This window comes from Mesoplodon densirostris, chromosome 4 (assembly GCF_025265405.1).
Source record: "Mesoplodon densirostris isolate mMesDen1 chromosome 4, mMesDen1 primary haplotype, whole genome shotgun sequence".
NCBI lineage: Eukaryota > Metazoa > Chordata > Mammalia > Artiodactyla > Ziphiidae > Mesoplodon > Mesoplodon densirostris.
Genome location: NC_082664.1, coordinates 44,205,156 through 44,222,024, shown reverse-complemented (window position 1 = coordinate 44,222,024; position 16,869 = coordinate 44,205,156). Strand labels below are relative to the sequence as shown.

At 45.1% G+C, this 16,869-nt stretch overlaps 1 protein-coding gene across 2 annotated transcripts; it reads left to right on the top strand.

Moving 5' to 3' along the window:
- Nucleotides 1-394: 394 nt before the first annotated feature.
- DACT1 (dishevelled binding antagonist of beta catenin 1) lies at nucleotides 395-10,845 on the top strand. Of its 2 annotated transcripts, none has more exons than XM_060096131.1 (4): nucleotides 395-955; nucleotides 3,169-3,301; nucleotides 4,380-4,535; nucleotides 7,838-10,845. In XM_060096131.1, the coding sequence occupies exons 1-4, from the start codon at nucleotides 611-613 to the stop codon at nucleotides 9,739-9,741; spliced, it is 2,538 nt and encodes an 845-aa protein (XP_059952114.1). In that variant the 5' UTR covers nucleotides 395-610; the 3' UTR covers nucleotides 9,742-10,845. The 2 variants fall into 2 exon arrangements, with proteins under 2 accessions (XP_059952114.1, XP_059952115.1); XM_060096132.1 differs by having other exon boundaries at nucleotides 397-955; nucleotides 7,949-10,845.
- The last annotated feature ends 6,024 nt before the right edge of the window (nucleotides 10,846-16,869 follow it).

Sequence of the window (16,869 nt, the reverse complement as noted above, 5' to 3'; positions counted from 1 at the left end):
CTGGGGAGCCCAACTGCCGCGTCCCTTCGCGGACCCTGCCTGCGAGGCCGACTGTAACAGGATGCTGGGGCTCGAGGTGCTCGCCCCTTGCTTTGTGCGAGGGAAAAGAACCAATAAGGAGCGAGGCAAAAACTGGGTGCTGTAAACCCGAAAAGGGGGCGAGGAGGCCCTCGGGAAGAGCGGGGGAGGAGAGAGGGAGGAGCGGGGAGGGCCCGGCGAGGAGGAGGCCGGCGCCGAGCGCGAGCGGCGCCCCTGACACTAGAGGGGGAAGCCGGGGGGGAGCGGGCCTCGCAGCCGAGGGGCCGGCGCGGGGAGGCGGGCGCCGGGCGGGGGTTCGCCGGGCCGCCGCGCGTGACGTAGCGCCGGGCAGGGCGTTATCAGCTGCGGGGCCGCGGCGAGGGACGCGTGGCGACAGCGGACGGCGCCGCCCGGTCCCGGACGGCCGCAGGCAGCGGCCGCGCGCGCGGGTTCCGAGCGCTCCGGGTCTCCGCCCCTGCCGCCGCGCCCCGGCCGCCGGGAGGCATGAGTCCGCGGCCGCAGCCCTAGCGCCCGCTCCTCCGCCCGGGCGGCCCGGCTGCGGGGACGGGTGCGCGCTGTAGGGTTGGGGGCCATGAAACCGAGTCCGGCCGGGACGGCGAGGGAGCTGGAGCCGCCGGCGCCGGTCCGGGGCGAGCAGCGCACGGCGGAGCCCGAGGGGCGCTGGCGGGAGAAGGGCGAGGCGGACACGGAGCGGCAGCGCACCCGCGAGCGGCAGGAGGCCACGCTGGCCGGGCTGGCGGAGCTGGAGTACCTGCGCCAGCGCCAGGAGCTGCTGGTCCGGGGCGCCCTGCGCAGCTCTGGGGGCGCGGGGGCAGCTGCAGCCCGCGCCGGAGAGCTGCCGGGGGAGGCGGCGCAGCGCAGCCGCCTGGAGGAGAAGTTCTTGGAGGAGAACATCTTGCTGCTGAGGAAGCAATTGGTAGGTCGTGCCCGGAGGTGGGGCACGGCTGTCCCTGCAGACGGACCGGGGGTCGGGCAGGTGGCCTGCGGTGGGCGCTGGGGTGCCTCTGACTGGGGAAATCCTTTGGCTTCCCGGGACCCCCGCCCGGTGCCCCCCCGACCTGGGTTCCCGAGGGCGCCCGCGGCGCGTGGGCTGCCGACGCCCACGCGATCCCGGCGTGTGCCCGCTTTGTGTCAGGTAAAGGGGCTGGCAACCCCGCGCGGACGGCCGGGCGGGGGTGGCCGCCCTCCCCTCCTGCTTTGCCTTTGGAATTCTTGGAGTCTCCTGGTTGTTACCTTCAAACTCTCCAGTTAGACGAAAGCGTGCCCTCTCCCCGAAGGTTTGCAAAGCCTCATTTAAAATAGCATTTCTTTGGGGGAGCTTCTTGGCTTCATGTCCTCCCGCCGAGAGGGGACAAAAGCCGAGGAGGGGGCTTGTGGCGCGGTTGACTGTCCAATGCCGAATTTTACGATTACTCGGAAGCGGCCGCGGGGAACCTGCCCCTCCCAAGGCTTTTCCCAGCCTGCCAGCTTTTGCCGGGGCTGCTGCTTAATTTAAGATAGAAGCCCTTTTGTATAAGGCGGCTAAAACCGATGCAAATGATGGAAATTTGGCTGGAGAAAGTGCCCCCTCCCCTCATATTTTATATGTACTGCTGGCTGTGACTTGAGGTGGAGGTGGGCGAAGAGAAAAACCTGCTCTCAGGGAGCATTTATCATTGGATTTGTGTCAGCGTCTCAGACATTCTCTGCCGTCTTCATTAATGGGGAAGAAAAAGAACTTCGGCGCTTAATGTATTGATGAACAGCTTTTGACCCAGCCTCAGAGTAATGGCGGCAGCTTTGTTTCGGTGACCTCAAAAATGTAGTTTTGAAAACAGGAGAAAAAAAAAATCCTTATCTGACCATGTGATACTATCTGAAACTAGTCGCACGCTAGATAATGTCCCTACTACGATTACCAACAGTGATGCTGTGTGGTTATTTGTCAAGTGTTTTCTTGTATTATCTCTTTTCAGATAATTTGTCTCTTTTTTGAGCATCAAAGTGATTTGACTTGTTTGGTTCATTTTTTTCTGAACTCATTCTAACAAACAATCATGTTATGTCTCCACGCGTTTTAAGTCAAAGAACAGACAGGAGGGGTAGATTCATAAGCATCTGTTTTGTAAGGATGTACAATATGTGTATGGTGGTTTGTGCAATACCTCTGTTTTGGCATTTTGCTGTGTTTTTTAGTAGCAGACGCTGATTTGAGCCAATTCTTGCTGGTTATGCCTGTCATTGATATTGTGTGCATTGTCTTATACAATAGCACCTTCTTGTCTTCCTGAATCTCACAACTGTGAGTGGCGCATTCCTGTTGACCCCTGGAGGGGAGCAAGGCAGCATGTCAGGAGAATTCCCGTCCACTCAGTGTTTGTGGTACTGTTTTCATTTGTAGACTTGGCATTTGTGATTTGAACCAGATGCCTTTTGAGTTTTGTTTTTTTTGCTTGCCCAGCAATAGGAAGCACTAGGTGGCGGTGTGAGTTAGCACTACGGTCTGTCACCTTTGGAAACCCGAGCTGAGTTCAAATCTTGATGGACCTTCCCTTGAGGGTTTTGGATTCTGCCAGCTCACATTATACTTGGCACTGGCTATTAGTATTAGTTTCTCACTTTCAAAGACCCTAAGACTGATTAAACCCCACAAAGCAACTAATAGAAAACAAAACTCTGCAGGACATTTGGCCAGAAAATCTCACCTAAGTAAGATTATAGTGTATTGTAGGAAATCTGTTATACTCTGACAAATTAAAGAGTCTACAGTGAAGTACTGTTCTGTAAAAAACTGGCTGTACACAGAGGGTTTTTGAAAAATCTCAGTGGGTTTTTCTCATACTACCTATAAAAAGTAAGTTTATATATATATATATATATATATATATATATATATATATATTAGTTGAAACTAAAAGCAAGTCTTGTTTTTATGAAGAAACTATATCACCACAAAATGTGAGAAAGTGGAATTCAACGTAGGACATATTCTTGAAGTTTTTCTTTATTTCAGGTCATCCAGTAAAAATTTTGGTTTTGGAAGATGTAGGGAACTCTTCAGATGGTAATTTGAATACTTAGAGCCAGACTTTCTGGTTCTCTGTCACCAAAATTTGTTTGTTTTTCCTTTCTCCCTTTCTTCCTAATCAGAATTGTTTGAGGAGAAGAGATGCTGGTTTGTTGAACCAGTTGCAGGAACTCGACAAGCAGATAAGTGACCTGAGACTGGATGTGGAAAAGACATCTGAGGAGCACCTGGAGACAGACAGCCGCCCCAGCTCAGGTGAGTGTGGGAGCACAAGGAGGAATTCTGCGGTCATGAGTTCTGCTTTGGCCCCCTGTGCTTAGCGTTCCCAGACCTGCAAATGGCAGTGGAGTTCGTTTCCAGTGCGGAGAGAATAAAACAAAACAAGAGAAGTCTGCCATTCCGTTGCATAAGAGGGAAACAAAATCAGAAAACAAATTTTTAAAAAAAATTTGTTTTGTTGAAGTATAGTTGATTTACAATGTCGTGTTAATTTCTACTGTACAGCAAAGTGATTCAGTTATATGTATATATACATTCTTTTTCATATTCTTTTCCATTATGGTTTATCACAGGATATTGAATATAGTTCCCTGTGCTATAGTTCCCAGTCGGACCTTATTGTTTATCCATTCTCTATATAATTAGCATTTGCTAATCCCAAATTCCCAATCCATCCCTCCCCCACTCCCCTCCCCCTTGGCAACCACAAGTCTGTTCTCTATGTCTGTGAGGCTGTTTCTGTTTTGTAGATAAGTTTGTTAGACAACAAAATTTTATAATAATGAGATTGATCTGACTGAAGTCTCCTGAGTTTAAAAATAAAAGCTTCTATTCAGATTTCTGGAAGAGTGCTCCTCCTTTGAAACTTGAGAAAGTCAGAACTGGGCTAGAAAATTAGTCACACTTCAGCTTCCTGAGACCACTTCAAAAGTTTGTTCTTTTTTTCTTTTAAACCATTTGGCTACTTAAATAGATTTGTTTTTCTCTTCAAGTTATTCTTTCTGAAATGTCCGTGCAAAAGCTGAAGTTTGACAGATCTAAGTCTCTTTCCTTGCACATCTTTAAAGGTGGGGTCTAAGTCAGTTTGAGAGTGAGGGTACTCTTAGCTTTGAAACATACCCATAGTTATGAGCTTTTTGCCTTTTTCCAAAGATTGCTGGAAATGAAACCATAAAGTCAGGACACTAAATCTCGTGAACCAAAATTGGTGCCCCTCCCTCTCATAGTCTCCCTTTCCTACCTTTTCTACATGGTTACCCCATTTCCTTTTAGGCACAAATGTGTGTTATTGCTTGGTATGATCTTAATCCCAAATGGTGTTTTTTATTTGTAGGGTTTTATGAACTGAGTGATGGGGCTTCGGGATCCCTTTCCAATTCCTCGAACTCCGTCTTTAGTGAGTGTTTATCCAGTTGTCATTCCAGCACCTGTTTCTGCAGCCCCTTGGAGGCAACCTTGACTATCTCAGATGGTTGCCCCAAATCTGCAGGTAAGACTTTTTACAGTTGATAGACATTTTTAATTGGAAGGGGTCAAAGGTCTTTAAAGGTTGTCTAGCTTCTACTGATGAAAAACAAAGGCTCAGAGAATTTCATCAGCTTTCTGCATTTAGTGCCATAGTTGCATCTAGAATCAAGATCACCACAATTCCAGTCCTCTTTGGGTATCACCTGGCTTTATATTCTGATGATAGCAAGATAACTTATTTTTAGAAATCCTGTCCCAATATTATAGTTCTTGAGCTCTGTTTTTTGAGCTTTTGCTGTCCAGTTGTTTGCATTTTCTTTTCAAAATTACTTTGGATCTGTTTTCTTCTTCTATTAATCATTTAAAGCTAAAGCTTACATTAAGTTAAATATATCTGTCAGCCTGGCTAAGAGCTGCTTGGCACTTCTGGTAGCAGTGGCCCCTCCTTGTTCTCCAGAATGATGGCAGCGCTCTTCTTTTAGCAGGTGGATAGGGTGAGATCCCCTAGACCATGTTGCCCATTTTGGGCTATTCTTGCAGTGACCTCTAGAGAGAATCATGCCATTGTTGATACAGGAAGCGTTTCTGCATTTCCACTATGTGTCACACACTGCTGTGTGCTCTGCATACGTTTATGTGCTTTGAATCCTCCCGAGAGTTCTGCAGGGCACAAGTGTTGTTCGCTCCATTTTATGTATCAGAAAAATGGGGCCTGCTGAGGTTAGGTTAGGTAAGTTGCTTAAGGTTATATAGAGAGTAAGTGACAGAGGCAGGGTTCAAGCTTAGGACTATCTGCCAGGTCCATGTTTTTCCACCACACCGAGGGAATCCAGAAATTGTTGTGTTCAACCTTCTCGACGAACAGAGGAGGAATTTGGTTTTATATGCCTTTGTCAGAGGCTTCTCATTTGCTGAATGGCAGAGTTGTTGCTGAAACTCGGGACACCTTCCTTAGTTATGCTTTAGTACGATTCCTCAGAAGATCAGAGAAAATATGGAAGTTAGAGGAGCTGTGGGTCCTGGCACAAGTCACTGCACCCTTGGTTTGTATGTGTTGTCCACTTGGGTAAAAGGTTGAATTTCTGAGGTCCAGGCAATGCAAACGTAACACTAAACAACTGAGGCTGCTAATTGGCTGATGTCTTTGTACAGTGTGTGTTGTTAGCAGCAAATGTTTGGCGAAGCACAAATCTGTGTTATCTAGAGTATCTGGGCCTCAAGTTCATTGGTAATTGCTCCCTTTCACTCTGCAGATCTGGCTTCAGAGGGAAATTTTATAAACCTATTAAAGGTACTTTGGTATAGGTTTTCCTTAAAGACAGGCTCCTGCTATCCCAAATGCCACGTCTTCACATAATTGAGACAGTTGGGCTGGCCCTTGCCGGCTGGGATACCTGTCTTGTTCCTTAACTTTATGGAGGAAAAAGAGATGAAAGATGTGTAGGTAAATGTGGCTTAAAGTAAGACAAGGATAGGCCTTGGGGTAGTGAGGAGGGATGGGCAAGGATATTAGCTAGAGAGGTTTCCCCTTCTTACAACAAACTATTTATTGGCAGTGGAGGTGGGATTGGGGACATGGCACTTTTATTTTACAATAGTCTTTTGTTTACAAATGAATCATATCATTTCTGGGTCTAGACTGTATTCCCCCCCTTCCCCGCCCCCACCCAACTGCTAATTATCATTGGAATTCATGGAGCTTTCCCTTAAATTAACAATTAACATAGAACCTAGCATGTAGTGGGTTTTCAATATTTGAGTGAATAAATATAATTATAATGGACAACAAATTAAATAGTGACAAAAACTTTGATTTTCTCTAACTAAAGGTCGTTCAGGGGATTTGATATTTATAATGTATGCCAAGACGAGAGCAAAATCATTTAATTAAGCAAGAAAGCTTGATGTCATTGTATTTTGGCATCTACATTTTTGAGATGTGGGAAATTTATTCATTAATACTACTACTCAGTCTTTTAAAACATCATCAAGAATTCCCTCCTAAAATATTGTACTTTATTTTTTAGTGTCACTATTGAAAACATAGGGTGATTATTATTTAAATTTAATTAGTGTCTATTGAAATTTGATTAGCTACCCTGACCTTTCAATTGACAGTTATACTAGAACACATGTCATTAATAATTAGGTCTAAAAAAAAATTAAAAATGAGGAGGAAGCACATAGAGAGTATAGTTTATCTGAAGTATTTTAAAGGGAAACCAGGAATAGAACACAGAAGGGAGAGTGGCCTAGAGAAAGAACGACTCAAAAAACATTTATTTTTCCAGTAATAATGCAGTACGTATTTACTGAAAATTTAGAAAATAGAAAATACAGAAGAAAGTAAACATTACTTGCTTTCCCACCACATTGAGATGCTAGTGCTCTATTAGCATCTTGGCGTGCTGCATTTCAGACTTTTTTCTTCGAATATAGCCAGTCTTAATAAAACTGTAATCAATAGTCTGTTATTATGATTTTCTCTCCACTTTAAGGTGTTTTCCCCATATTATTCAATAGTTTGAAAGCATTTTTTTTTTTTTGCGGTATGCGGGCCTCTCACTGTTGTGGCCTATCCTGCTGCGGAGCGCAGGCTCAGCGGCCATGGCTCACGGGCCCAGCCGCTCCGTGGCATGTGGGATCTTCCCGGACCGGGGCACGAACCCGTGTCCCCTGCATCAGCAGGTGCACTCTCAACCACTGCACCACCAGGGAAGCCCTGAAAGCATTTTTTTTTTTTTTTTTTTTTGGCTGTGTTGGGTCTTCGTTGCTGCACGCGGGCTTTCTCTAGTTGTGGCGAGCAGGGGCTACGCTTCGTTGTGGTGTGCGGGCTTCTCATTGCAGTGGCTTCCCTCATTGTGGAGCATGGGCTCTAGGCGCGCAGGCTTCAGTAGTTGCGGCACGCTGGCTCAGTAGCTGTGGCTCATGGGCTCTGGAGCACAGGCTCAGTAGTTGTGGCACACGAGCTTAGCTGCTCCGCGGCATGTGGGATCTTCCCGGACCAGGGATCGAACCCATGTCCCCTGCATTGGCAGGTGGATTCTCAACCACTGTGCCACTGGGGAAGCCCCTGAAAGCATTTTTAATGACTGAATATTTTTCCTTCACAGTTATAGCTTGTTAAAAATTCCTTTGTTAATTATTTTTTCCGTCACCCAGTAGTGTGAACTGTATGTGAAATAGTAGAATAGCTTGTGGAGTATTTGTTGATTCTTTGGCATTCTCCCTCTAGCCATGAATTTGTCTTCGTAGAAACTGGCCAGAGTCGAGATGGTGCTGACCAATTCATTTCTCCAGAGTGTACCTTTAAATGTTTTTCAGATCTCATAGGATGGTTGGAATATAAAGAAGGCCACTGTGAAGACCAGGCCTCAGGGGCAGTTGGCCATTCCCCCTCCACATCACAGTCTAATTCCCTTGGTGTCATTGCAGATGTGAATCCCAAGTACCAGTGTGATCTGGTGTCTAAAAACGGGAATGATGTGTATCGCTACCCCAGTCCGCTTCATGCTGTGGCCGTGCAGAGCCCAATGTTTCTCCTCTGCCTGACTGGCAATCCCCTGAGGGAAGACGAGAGGCTCGGTAGCCATGCCAACGACATTTGTGTTGGATCTGAGCTGGATGCCGTCAAGACGGACACTTCCTTACCCTCTCCAAGCAGTTTGTGGTCTGCTCCCCATCCTTCATCGAGTAAGAAAATGGATGGTTACATTCTGAGCCTGGTCCAGAAAAAAACGCACCCTGTAAGGACCAACAAGCCGAGAACCAGTGTGAACGCTGACCCCACCAAGGGGCTTCTGAGGAATGGGAGCGTTTGTGTCAGAGTGACTGCGGCCGTCTCACAGGGCAATGGTGGGAACCTTAAGAATTCTAAACAGGTGCCTCTGCCCTCTGGCGGGATCCCCTCTTTGGACAATGGGACGTTGTCCCCACTGAAACAGTGGTCAAAAGAATCAAAGCCAGAACCAATGGAAAGCAAGAGGTTGCCCGCGCCTGAGGGCATCTCCCCAGGCGCTGCCACTGAACTTCCAGGTAAGCATCTGCCCAAAAATGCCAAGCCAGCCTCCCAGGAACTTGCTAGATGTCCCCCTGCTGGGGCAGGGGAGTCTCCTAAGGAAAGCGGGCAGATCCCAGCTGCCTCCCCAAAAGACAGCCCTGGGAGGGTCCCCGCCTCGCTGCAAGAGAACAAGGTGGTCCAGCCACTGAAAAAGGTGCCACAGAAAAACAGCCCGCCGGCTCTCCCTACGGCGGCGCCCCCTCCCGCCGCTTCGGCTCTGCTGTCTCCCGCTTTCCCGGTGGAAGAGCGGCCTGCCCTGGATTTCAGAAGCGAGGTCTCTTCTTCTCAGAGCCTGGAGGAAGGGCCTCTGGGGAAGGCGCCGCTGGTCCTGGCGCAGCCGCCCAGCGTCAGGCCGCCCCGGGGTACGCGGCCTGCGGCCGCCCCGAGGGGTTCCGCCCTGAAGCCCCGGGCCCCGGCCGTCCACGGGCCGGAGAGCGCGCTGCCCGCCGTGAGGGAGAAAGGCCGGGCGGCCGGCAAGAAGTGTCGGTTCCCCGATGACGCGGATACAAATAAGAAACTACGGAGAGCCCCGGCCAAGGGTCGGCGGGGCGGGGGCGGCCAGCCCGACGCCGGACCGCCCAGCCGGCCGCTGGGGGCAGGCCACCGGGCCGGGAGCCGCGGGCATGGCCACGGCCATGGCCGGGAGGCGGTGGTGGCCAAGCCCAAGCACAAGCGCACGGACTCGAGGCGGTGGAGGTCGGCCGCCGAGGTGTCCTACGAGGAGGCCCTGCGACGCGCGCGGCGGGGCCGCCGCCGGGAGCCCGCGGGGCTGTTCGCGGCCGGGCCGCTGCCCTACGCCAGCCCCTACGCCTACGCGGCCAGCGACTCCGAGTACTCGGCCGAGTGCGAGTCCCTGTTCCACTCCACCGTGCTGGACACCAGCGAGGACGAGCGCAGCAACTACACCACGAACTGCTTCGGCGACAGCGAGTCCAGTGTGAGCGAGGGCGAGTTCGTGGGCGACAGCACCAGCACCAGCGACTCCGAGGAGAGCGGAGGCTTGATTTGGTCCCAGTTTGTCCAGACTCTCCCACTGCAGCCGGTCCCGGCCCCGGACCTTCGCCACAACCCCACCAAAACCTTCGTCAAAATTAAGGCTTCACACAACCTCAAGAAGAAAATCCTGCGCTTTCGGTCTGGCTCTTTGAAACTGATGACGACCGTTTGAGTAACGTCCTTGGTGTAGAAAGTGGGGTTTTTCTAGTTCCCGAAGAAACGGCGGCGTCTTACTGTTTTGTGTGTAATAATCCCATGAAATGCTTTCCTTTGGTTTAGATAAAACCGAGGTGAATTATGTCTCATCTTCGTCAAGTATGGACACTAGTGCCTTTAGTGGAAGGTAAAGAATGTCTTTGTTGGTTAGAAGTGAATATTGAGTTTCTAATGGTGGTGATAGTGACTTTTGTGGTATCAGATGGTTTTTATTTGACGTTTTGTGAGCATCTGTGAAGGCACAGGTTTTGATGTTCAAGTGTTAATGGGATGAGACCTTTTGCTCTGGAGGTCAGGTGGATGGAATTTTAGGACATACATTTGCTTCTTTGGTTCTTTAGGGCAGCGTCTCCATGAGGGTTTTCCTGTTGGGGGTATCACATACAATTGTGTGAGGTAGATACAAGGGGCAGTCATGGTTTTCTGTAGTTTTTTATATACTCTTCTTTTCTCGGATGTATTCCCATTCTGTATTCTCCTCAGAACTCTTTGGTTTACTGGACCCAGAACTTGAAGACCAGACCCTACATCCAGAGAGGTGACCTGGATAGGGAGGCTGGTAATACCTTAAAAGGATTCACTAAAACCTTTGCCGCACTTGGTGCCTAGGCCCTGGTTACAGTAACCCCTTCTAGGGCCATTTACCCAACATTGATGCCTTTCTCCTCCTCCGTAATTTGCAGCAGATCCAACCATTCCTCCCTTGGAGTCTTGCCTTTGGGATAACATTTTGGTCATCGGGTACAGAGAAATTCACTCCTAGTGAAATAACCCTTGGGTACGACTCCAAGCTCAGAACTGCTCCCGGAGCACTGTGCCACCTAAGCATTAGCCCAAACGTATTAGTGCAATCCAGTCCAGATTGGACCACTGACCCTGTTTGGAAGGGCTTTTTAAAAAAAAAAAAAATTTTTTTTTGGTAAACAGTATTGTGTAAAATTCCTTCTTTTATATCAGTATATGCATGTTTTGTGCATGAGTAGTATTTGTTTTGATATTCCTGTTGATGTTAAATGACTGTATGATATAAACAGTATGTGTTTTTATATATCTTTGTGTAAATTTAATATAACGCATTATATGCTGTAATAAACGATTTGTTTTACTGCTGTTAAGTTTGTTATTTGGGTATAAAACCAGATGTTTACACCTATAAATCTTGTGCTGATTATTGTGGGATTTATATTAGGCCTATTCTAGCATTAGAATATTATTTGCAATAATAATTAAGGCAGATTTTAGGAGTATTGGAATGGATGGTGAATAAACAAATGAGGAAAAGCAAGCTACTTCTTTAGAATGGTTAAGGTGCTTCTTTAAAATTTAAGGTGCTTTTTTTTTTTTTTTTTTTTTTTTTTTGCGGTACGCGGGCCTCTCACCGTTGTGGCCTCTCCCGTTGCGGAGCACGGGCTCCGGACGCGCAGGCTCAGCGGCCATGGCTCACGGGCCCAGCCGCTCCGCAGCATGTGGGATGCTCCCGGGCCGGGGCACGGACCCACGTCCCCTGCATCGGCAGGCGGACTCTCAACCACTGCGCCACCAGGGAAGCCCTATGTTCATTACTTAAGAGGATGCTTCCCACATTTCTGGCTTTCTATGGGTCTGACATTTTATTCTGAATATTGTACGTAGCCAGAACCAGGAAATGCAGAGGTTTATTTTTAAAACAGAAGGGAGCTTTTTTTAATTGAAAATATTCTTTTATTATTACAAACACAGTGTATGTGTATTATAGAAAAAATTTTAAATACAAATAAGGGAACTTCCCTGGCAGTCCAGTCCACTCTGCACTCGCAATGCAGGGTGCAAGGGATGGATCCTTGGTCTGGGAACTAAGATTCCACATGCTGTGTGGCATGGCCTAAAAAATAAAAAATACAAAGAAGCAAAAAATAAGAATATAAAACACTATTTTTATTATCCAGAGATGATTCCTGCCAACCCATCATTGTATATCCTTTTGGATCCCCTTCTAATTATGCTTATATATATTTTTGTCCCTATAATGAGATTATACCTTACTTGCTATTTTGCCACTTGATTTTTAAAGTCAAGGATCTCCACCTTTCCATGTACAGTAAATGCATTTTCATCTTATCTAATATCTAGTTCACATTCATATTTCCCCAACTGTTTAGAGGAACTTAAAAAAATATTTTTAAATTAAATTCAAAATCAATCTTTGATTACTAAGGATGTTATTCTAAATACTTGCCTGAATTGATTGGATTCAGAGAATTCATGGGAGGTCTTTGGCTGGCCTGATAGTTGGTATTGATAATCATGTGGTCAATTTGGCATATATATTAATTGATTCTGATCATAGCTCTAGAATTTCCAAAACCAAAGATCAACTTGTGCTCTGGTGAATTGAGGAACTAAAATGACTCCCATTCCATCAAGAAGTTCCTAATAAAAATGAGAAAATATATAATGGGAGAAGTATAATAGTACTTACATTTGTAGCATTTCCCTTTCTTTTGTATTGCTTTATATGATGTGTGTGTAAGGTTTACCTTGGGAACAAGTGAGAACCTTTGGAAAGGACCCAGGTAATTGCTGACCATTAGAGTGTATTCCATAAACAAGGTTTTTGAGTTTTGTCCCCTAAATGATATCCCATGTCAGGAAAGAGTTACAATTATTCCCAAAGAGCCAAAAGTAGTTCAAGGAAGGAACATTCTTTCTCTGGAATCTCATCAGTTGATATTTAGAGGAAAGGATTTAGGAGGCTGAAAATATGGCTTGCTGCCTAAGACACACATATTTTATTCTTAAGAAACAAATTTCTGGAAGAGTAGCACTATAACATTTAGATAAATGTGCCTAATTTTCTTTTTGTCCTCACATCCAAGTTTTTAAACATAAAAGTTTAAAACCTGCACATTAAAGAAAATTTAGAGAAAAAAGGCAAATCATCATTACCTTCCTACTCAATTATTAGCATTTTGATATGGTTCCTCCAAATATTTTTCCTATGCATATGCCATAGCTGCTATCATATACATGTATACATATGTATATACACATATACATATATACTTATATATAAGTACATACCATGAATATATATGTGTAAGTATATATATATAGTTTCATATACATATAGTACTTAGATATATTTTTAATATATGTATATAAATATATACATATACATGATATATACTATATGTACATAAACGTATATACTTAGCAATAGTTGAGCATTTTTCTCTGATTACTACAGTCTTTCTAATCAGATTTGGTAATGGTTACATAATATCTTATTCTGGTATTCAATAATTTATTTAGCCCTTCTGCTCATGATGGAAATATATTTTGTTCCTATTCAGGACCCAGCGTTTCCTGGCCCACCCACCAACTGTGCCTGAGATGCTCTGTGGAGGGTTCTTCCTCCCGTTCCCCTCCCGATCTCAGGGCATCTCGCCAAGATCCACATTCTAGAATGTTCCCTCAAGGAGCCTGATCTCAGGGGTCAAGCCTCATTTTGGCTTTCTCCCTCTGCTCTACCCTGATGGACTTGATCTTTTGAACTCTTCTTTCTTGTAAGTCTGCCTTGCCAGGAAGTTGGACTCAAGTTCTGCGTTCTTCTCTGCTTCTTCCCAACCCCGTCTGCATCTTCCCAGCCAGTCCCGGGTTTATAGCTCTCGGCCTGGGCCAGAGTGCTCGGCCTCAGCTCACCATTGGATGCGAGTCAGGGTGGCAGGGTAAGGTCACTGAATCTCTGGTTTGTGCCTATTATAAATGACTCTGGGAGAGCATTTTTTTCATAAAATTTCCCCTCATACTTAGGATTATTTTCTTAGGATAGAATTCCAGAAATGGATTTACTGAATTTAAAATTATGACTATTTTTAAAGCTGTTAATATTTATTGTCAACTGAATATAGCTAATATTTAATAACTGTTTCTGAGTTATTCTCATTTAATTCTCACACCAGTCTTATACAAATCCCCATTATGGAGGCATAGAGGGGTATGTGTAGCACCACAGTGCATTATTTTGAGCTATCATTGTGGCATCATCCTTGTTTACTATAATTTAAAAGGCAACCATAGGCTTTGTTAATGTGTTTACCTAATTTGGGGGGGTAGGTATGGCAACAGAAAAGGTTCGTTAAGTAATTTTATTTCTTTTAAAAAACAGCTGTGATTTTTTTCTTGAGCATTATTTGTGCAAATATCCTCAGACATGAACACAAAATCTGTTTTAAACCAAAAGATAAACAGGAGGGCTCTTTGTTGACTTGTTCACCAAATATTTCAGCACCTACTAGATGCCTTGCTGTGTGGAGGCTGAGCTAGAATGTAGGCTCCATGAGGGGAGGACAGGAGAGGGACTCTGCCTGCTTTGGTCACTGCTGTATTTCCAGAGCCAGGATGTTCAGTGCCTGACACACAGTAGGTGCTCAGGAAATGTTTACAGAATGAATGAAAATACAGTCACTGTTTTTATCAGTTAGGATTTGGTTCATCAGTGAGTGACAGAAACCCCAAAACAACAGTGGCTTAAACCAGACAGAAGTTTATTTCTTACATAAAATAAATCTAGAGAAAAGCAGTCCAGGCTGTTTAAGGAAGGTTCATAATATCAGGGCCCAGTTTACTTGTGTCTTATTGCTCTGTATTCCTTGGCATCTGAGCTTTACTTCAGGGTCCCAACTCACTGCTTGAGCTCCAGCCATCACATCAACATTTCCAAGAAAAAGGAGAAAAGAAGAGCACGCTCCCTCTCTTTAAAGGCCCTTCCTGTAAATTTCACACAGCCCTTTTATTTATGTCACACGGGCCAGAACTTAGTCACATTGTCAATTCTAGGGCAAGGAGGCTAGGGAATGTGGGCTTTGTTTTGGGTTGCTATGTGCCCCAGGTAAAATCAGGGGCTCTATTACTCTGGAAGAGGGAAAGAATGTATTTGGGGGACAACTAGCAGGATCTCTGGTAGTGAACTTAAATCTTCTTAAGAGGTGAAGCTATACACACATTAAATTTTAATTTACCACATAAAGCTTTTATATTATTGAAACCAAACAAGTGGTACAAATGACATGAAGCACAGAGAGACCAACTGAAAGAATATAGTTAAGAATGGCATCATAGCTGAGGGGTGGGACTGGATACACAGAGGGTGGTAGGGAGAATTGGAAGCTAGTTCAAGGGCAGCAGATGTTTTATATTAGGTAGAGGTGGTAAAAATATAAAAATAAAATCATGATGGTGATGAATAAAATTCTATCTACTTTTGATCATCAAGAAAAGGTCATAGTAATACAGTTTCAAAATCAATATTTTATTTAAGGGGTACTTTTACTTCCTTTAAGCAAATCTTTAAAGCCATGTTACTTGGACTTCCCCCTTCAAGCCTCCTGTGGTTCTTCTGTGTTTAATCAGTGGTTCTCCAAGGCCTCAATTTTCTTTATAAGGCTCTTCTGTTCCTTTATGGGGCACAGAGCGCTCAAGGAATCCTTGTGGCCAGTGGAGATTTCTCCCAGAGTCAGGCACCGTAATCCTTTGCCCCCAACCCCCCAACCAGGTCTCCTAAGTCCCCAATATAAAAAACGGAACAAAAAATTCCCCCATGTATTTACAGGCTGAATTTCCTTCTCTTAACTTATTTTTTTTTAAAAAAATCACACATATAGTGCACATTCACCAAAGAATTAGAAAACCGGGGTGAGCAAAAAGAAAAAAATAATCTGTAATTTCTACTCTTCAGAGTTGGCCACAGTTCATTTTTTTAAAAAAACTGAAGGATAGTTGATTTACAGTATTGTGTTAGTTTCAGGTGTACCACAAATTGATTCAGTTATATATATATATATTTTTTTCAGATTCTTTTCCATTGTAGATTATTACAAGATACTGAATATAGTTCCCTGTGCTATATAGTAGGTCCTTGTTGTTTATCTATTTTATATATAGTAGTGTGTATCTGTTAACCCCATACTCCTAATTTATCCCTCCCCACCCCTTTCCTTTTTGGTAGTCATATGTTTGTTTTCTATGTCTGTGGGTCTCTCTTTTATAAATAAATTCATTTTTATTATTTTTTAGATTCCATTTATACGTGATATCTTTTAATATTTGTCTTTCTCTGCACAGTTCATATTTTGATGTTAAGCCCTAACAGACATTTTAACCCCTTTAAAAAATATATTCACATAAACATTTATTTTAAAAAAACTTGTCAGATTTTTAAAACTTGTCAGTTTTTTAATCTTTATTATTAAACTGAAAATTTAATAATCTAGCGTGGACTTTTTTTGGTCAGTAGATGTAACTTCATCATCATTTCAAATGGCTGCCTAATATTTTATTGGGAGGATGTGGAAGGACCAATTTCCGATGATCTGAAAAGCCTGTGCGCTGTGCTTCTTTTCATCAGGAATGTAGGAGAACTGCTAACTCACAGGACCTGACGGGGAGCAGAAGGCTTGAAAGAAGGTCACCAGGAAAGGTTAGTCGCACAGTTGCCCAGGGCGGAGAGGCTGAACCTAATACCTGGACAACTGGTGTCTCCCGAAGGACGCTGTCTGGAGAGGTGGCTGTCGGCAGGGATCAGTATCGCCCGTAGCCTGGGGCTCCCCCAGGAAGCGGCCTGGAGCCCAGGTGAGGGCCTCTTTGGAGGCAGATGGCTCTGGAGAAGTCACCTCAGGCCAGCTGGTGTTCGGAAAGTGCTCATCTGCCGGATGAGGACCTTGCCTTATCTTCAACTGGAGTTAGCAAGAGCTCTGTGTAACTGGGTGTTGTTTTAGAACTTCTTTACCTGCTACCTCATTCCTGTTACCTCACCCCTCACTCGGCAGTTGCTCAAATTCCGCTACCACTATCTGATGGCCATGGAAAGCAATTACTTCATGAGGTAGGTATGTGCGCATAAGCCTTCCCGCTCAGGAGCCTTTTGAAATAAAACTCAGATTAGGTAACTGCTAGGGCAGGATTATCGCGTACATTTTTTAACAGTGACATAATGACCTTTCTCAGTTATTTCCTATTGTTTGAAGGGGATCATTATCTCTCTGTGAAGCCACATCTGATATGGAGGCTGAAGTGAATTTCTGAGATACTGGTCCTTACCTCTGAA

Coding starts and splice junctions, on each gene's coding strand:
- DACT1 (XM_060096131.1), top strand. CDS start 611: ATGAAACCGAGTCCGGCCGGGACGGCGAGGGAGCTGGAGCCGCCGGCG. Junction 3,302..4,379: donor AGACAGCCGCCCCAGCTCAG/GTGAGTGTGGGA, acceptor TTTTATTTGTAG/GGTTTTATGAACTGAGTGAT. Junction 4,536..7,837: donor TGGTTGCCCCAAATCTGCAG/GTAAGACTTTTT, acceptor AATGTTTTTCAG/ATCTCATAGGATGGTTGGAA.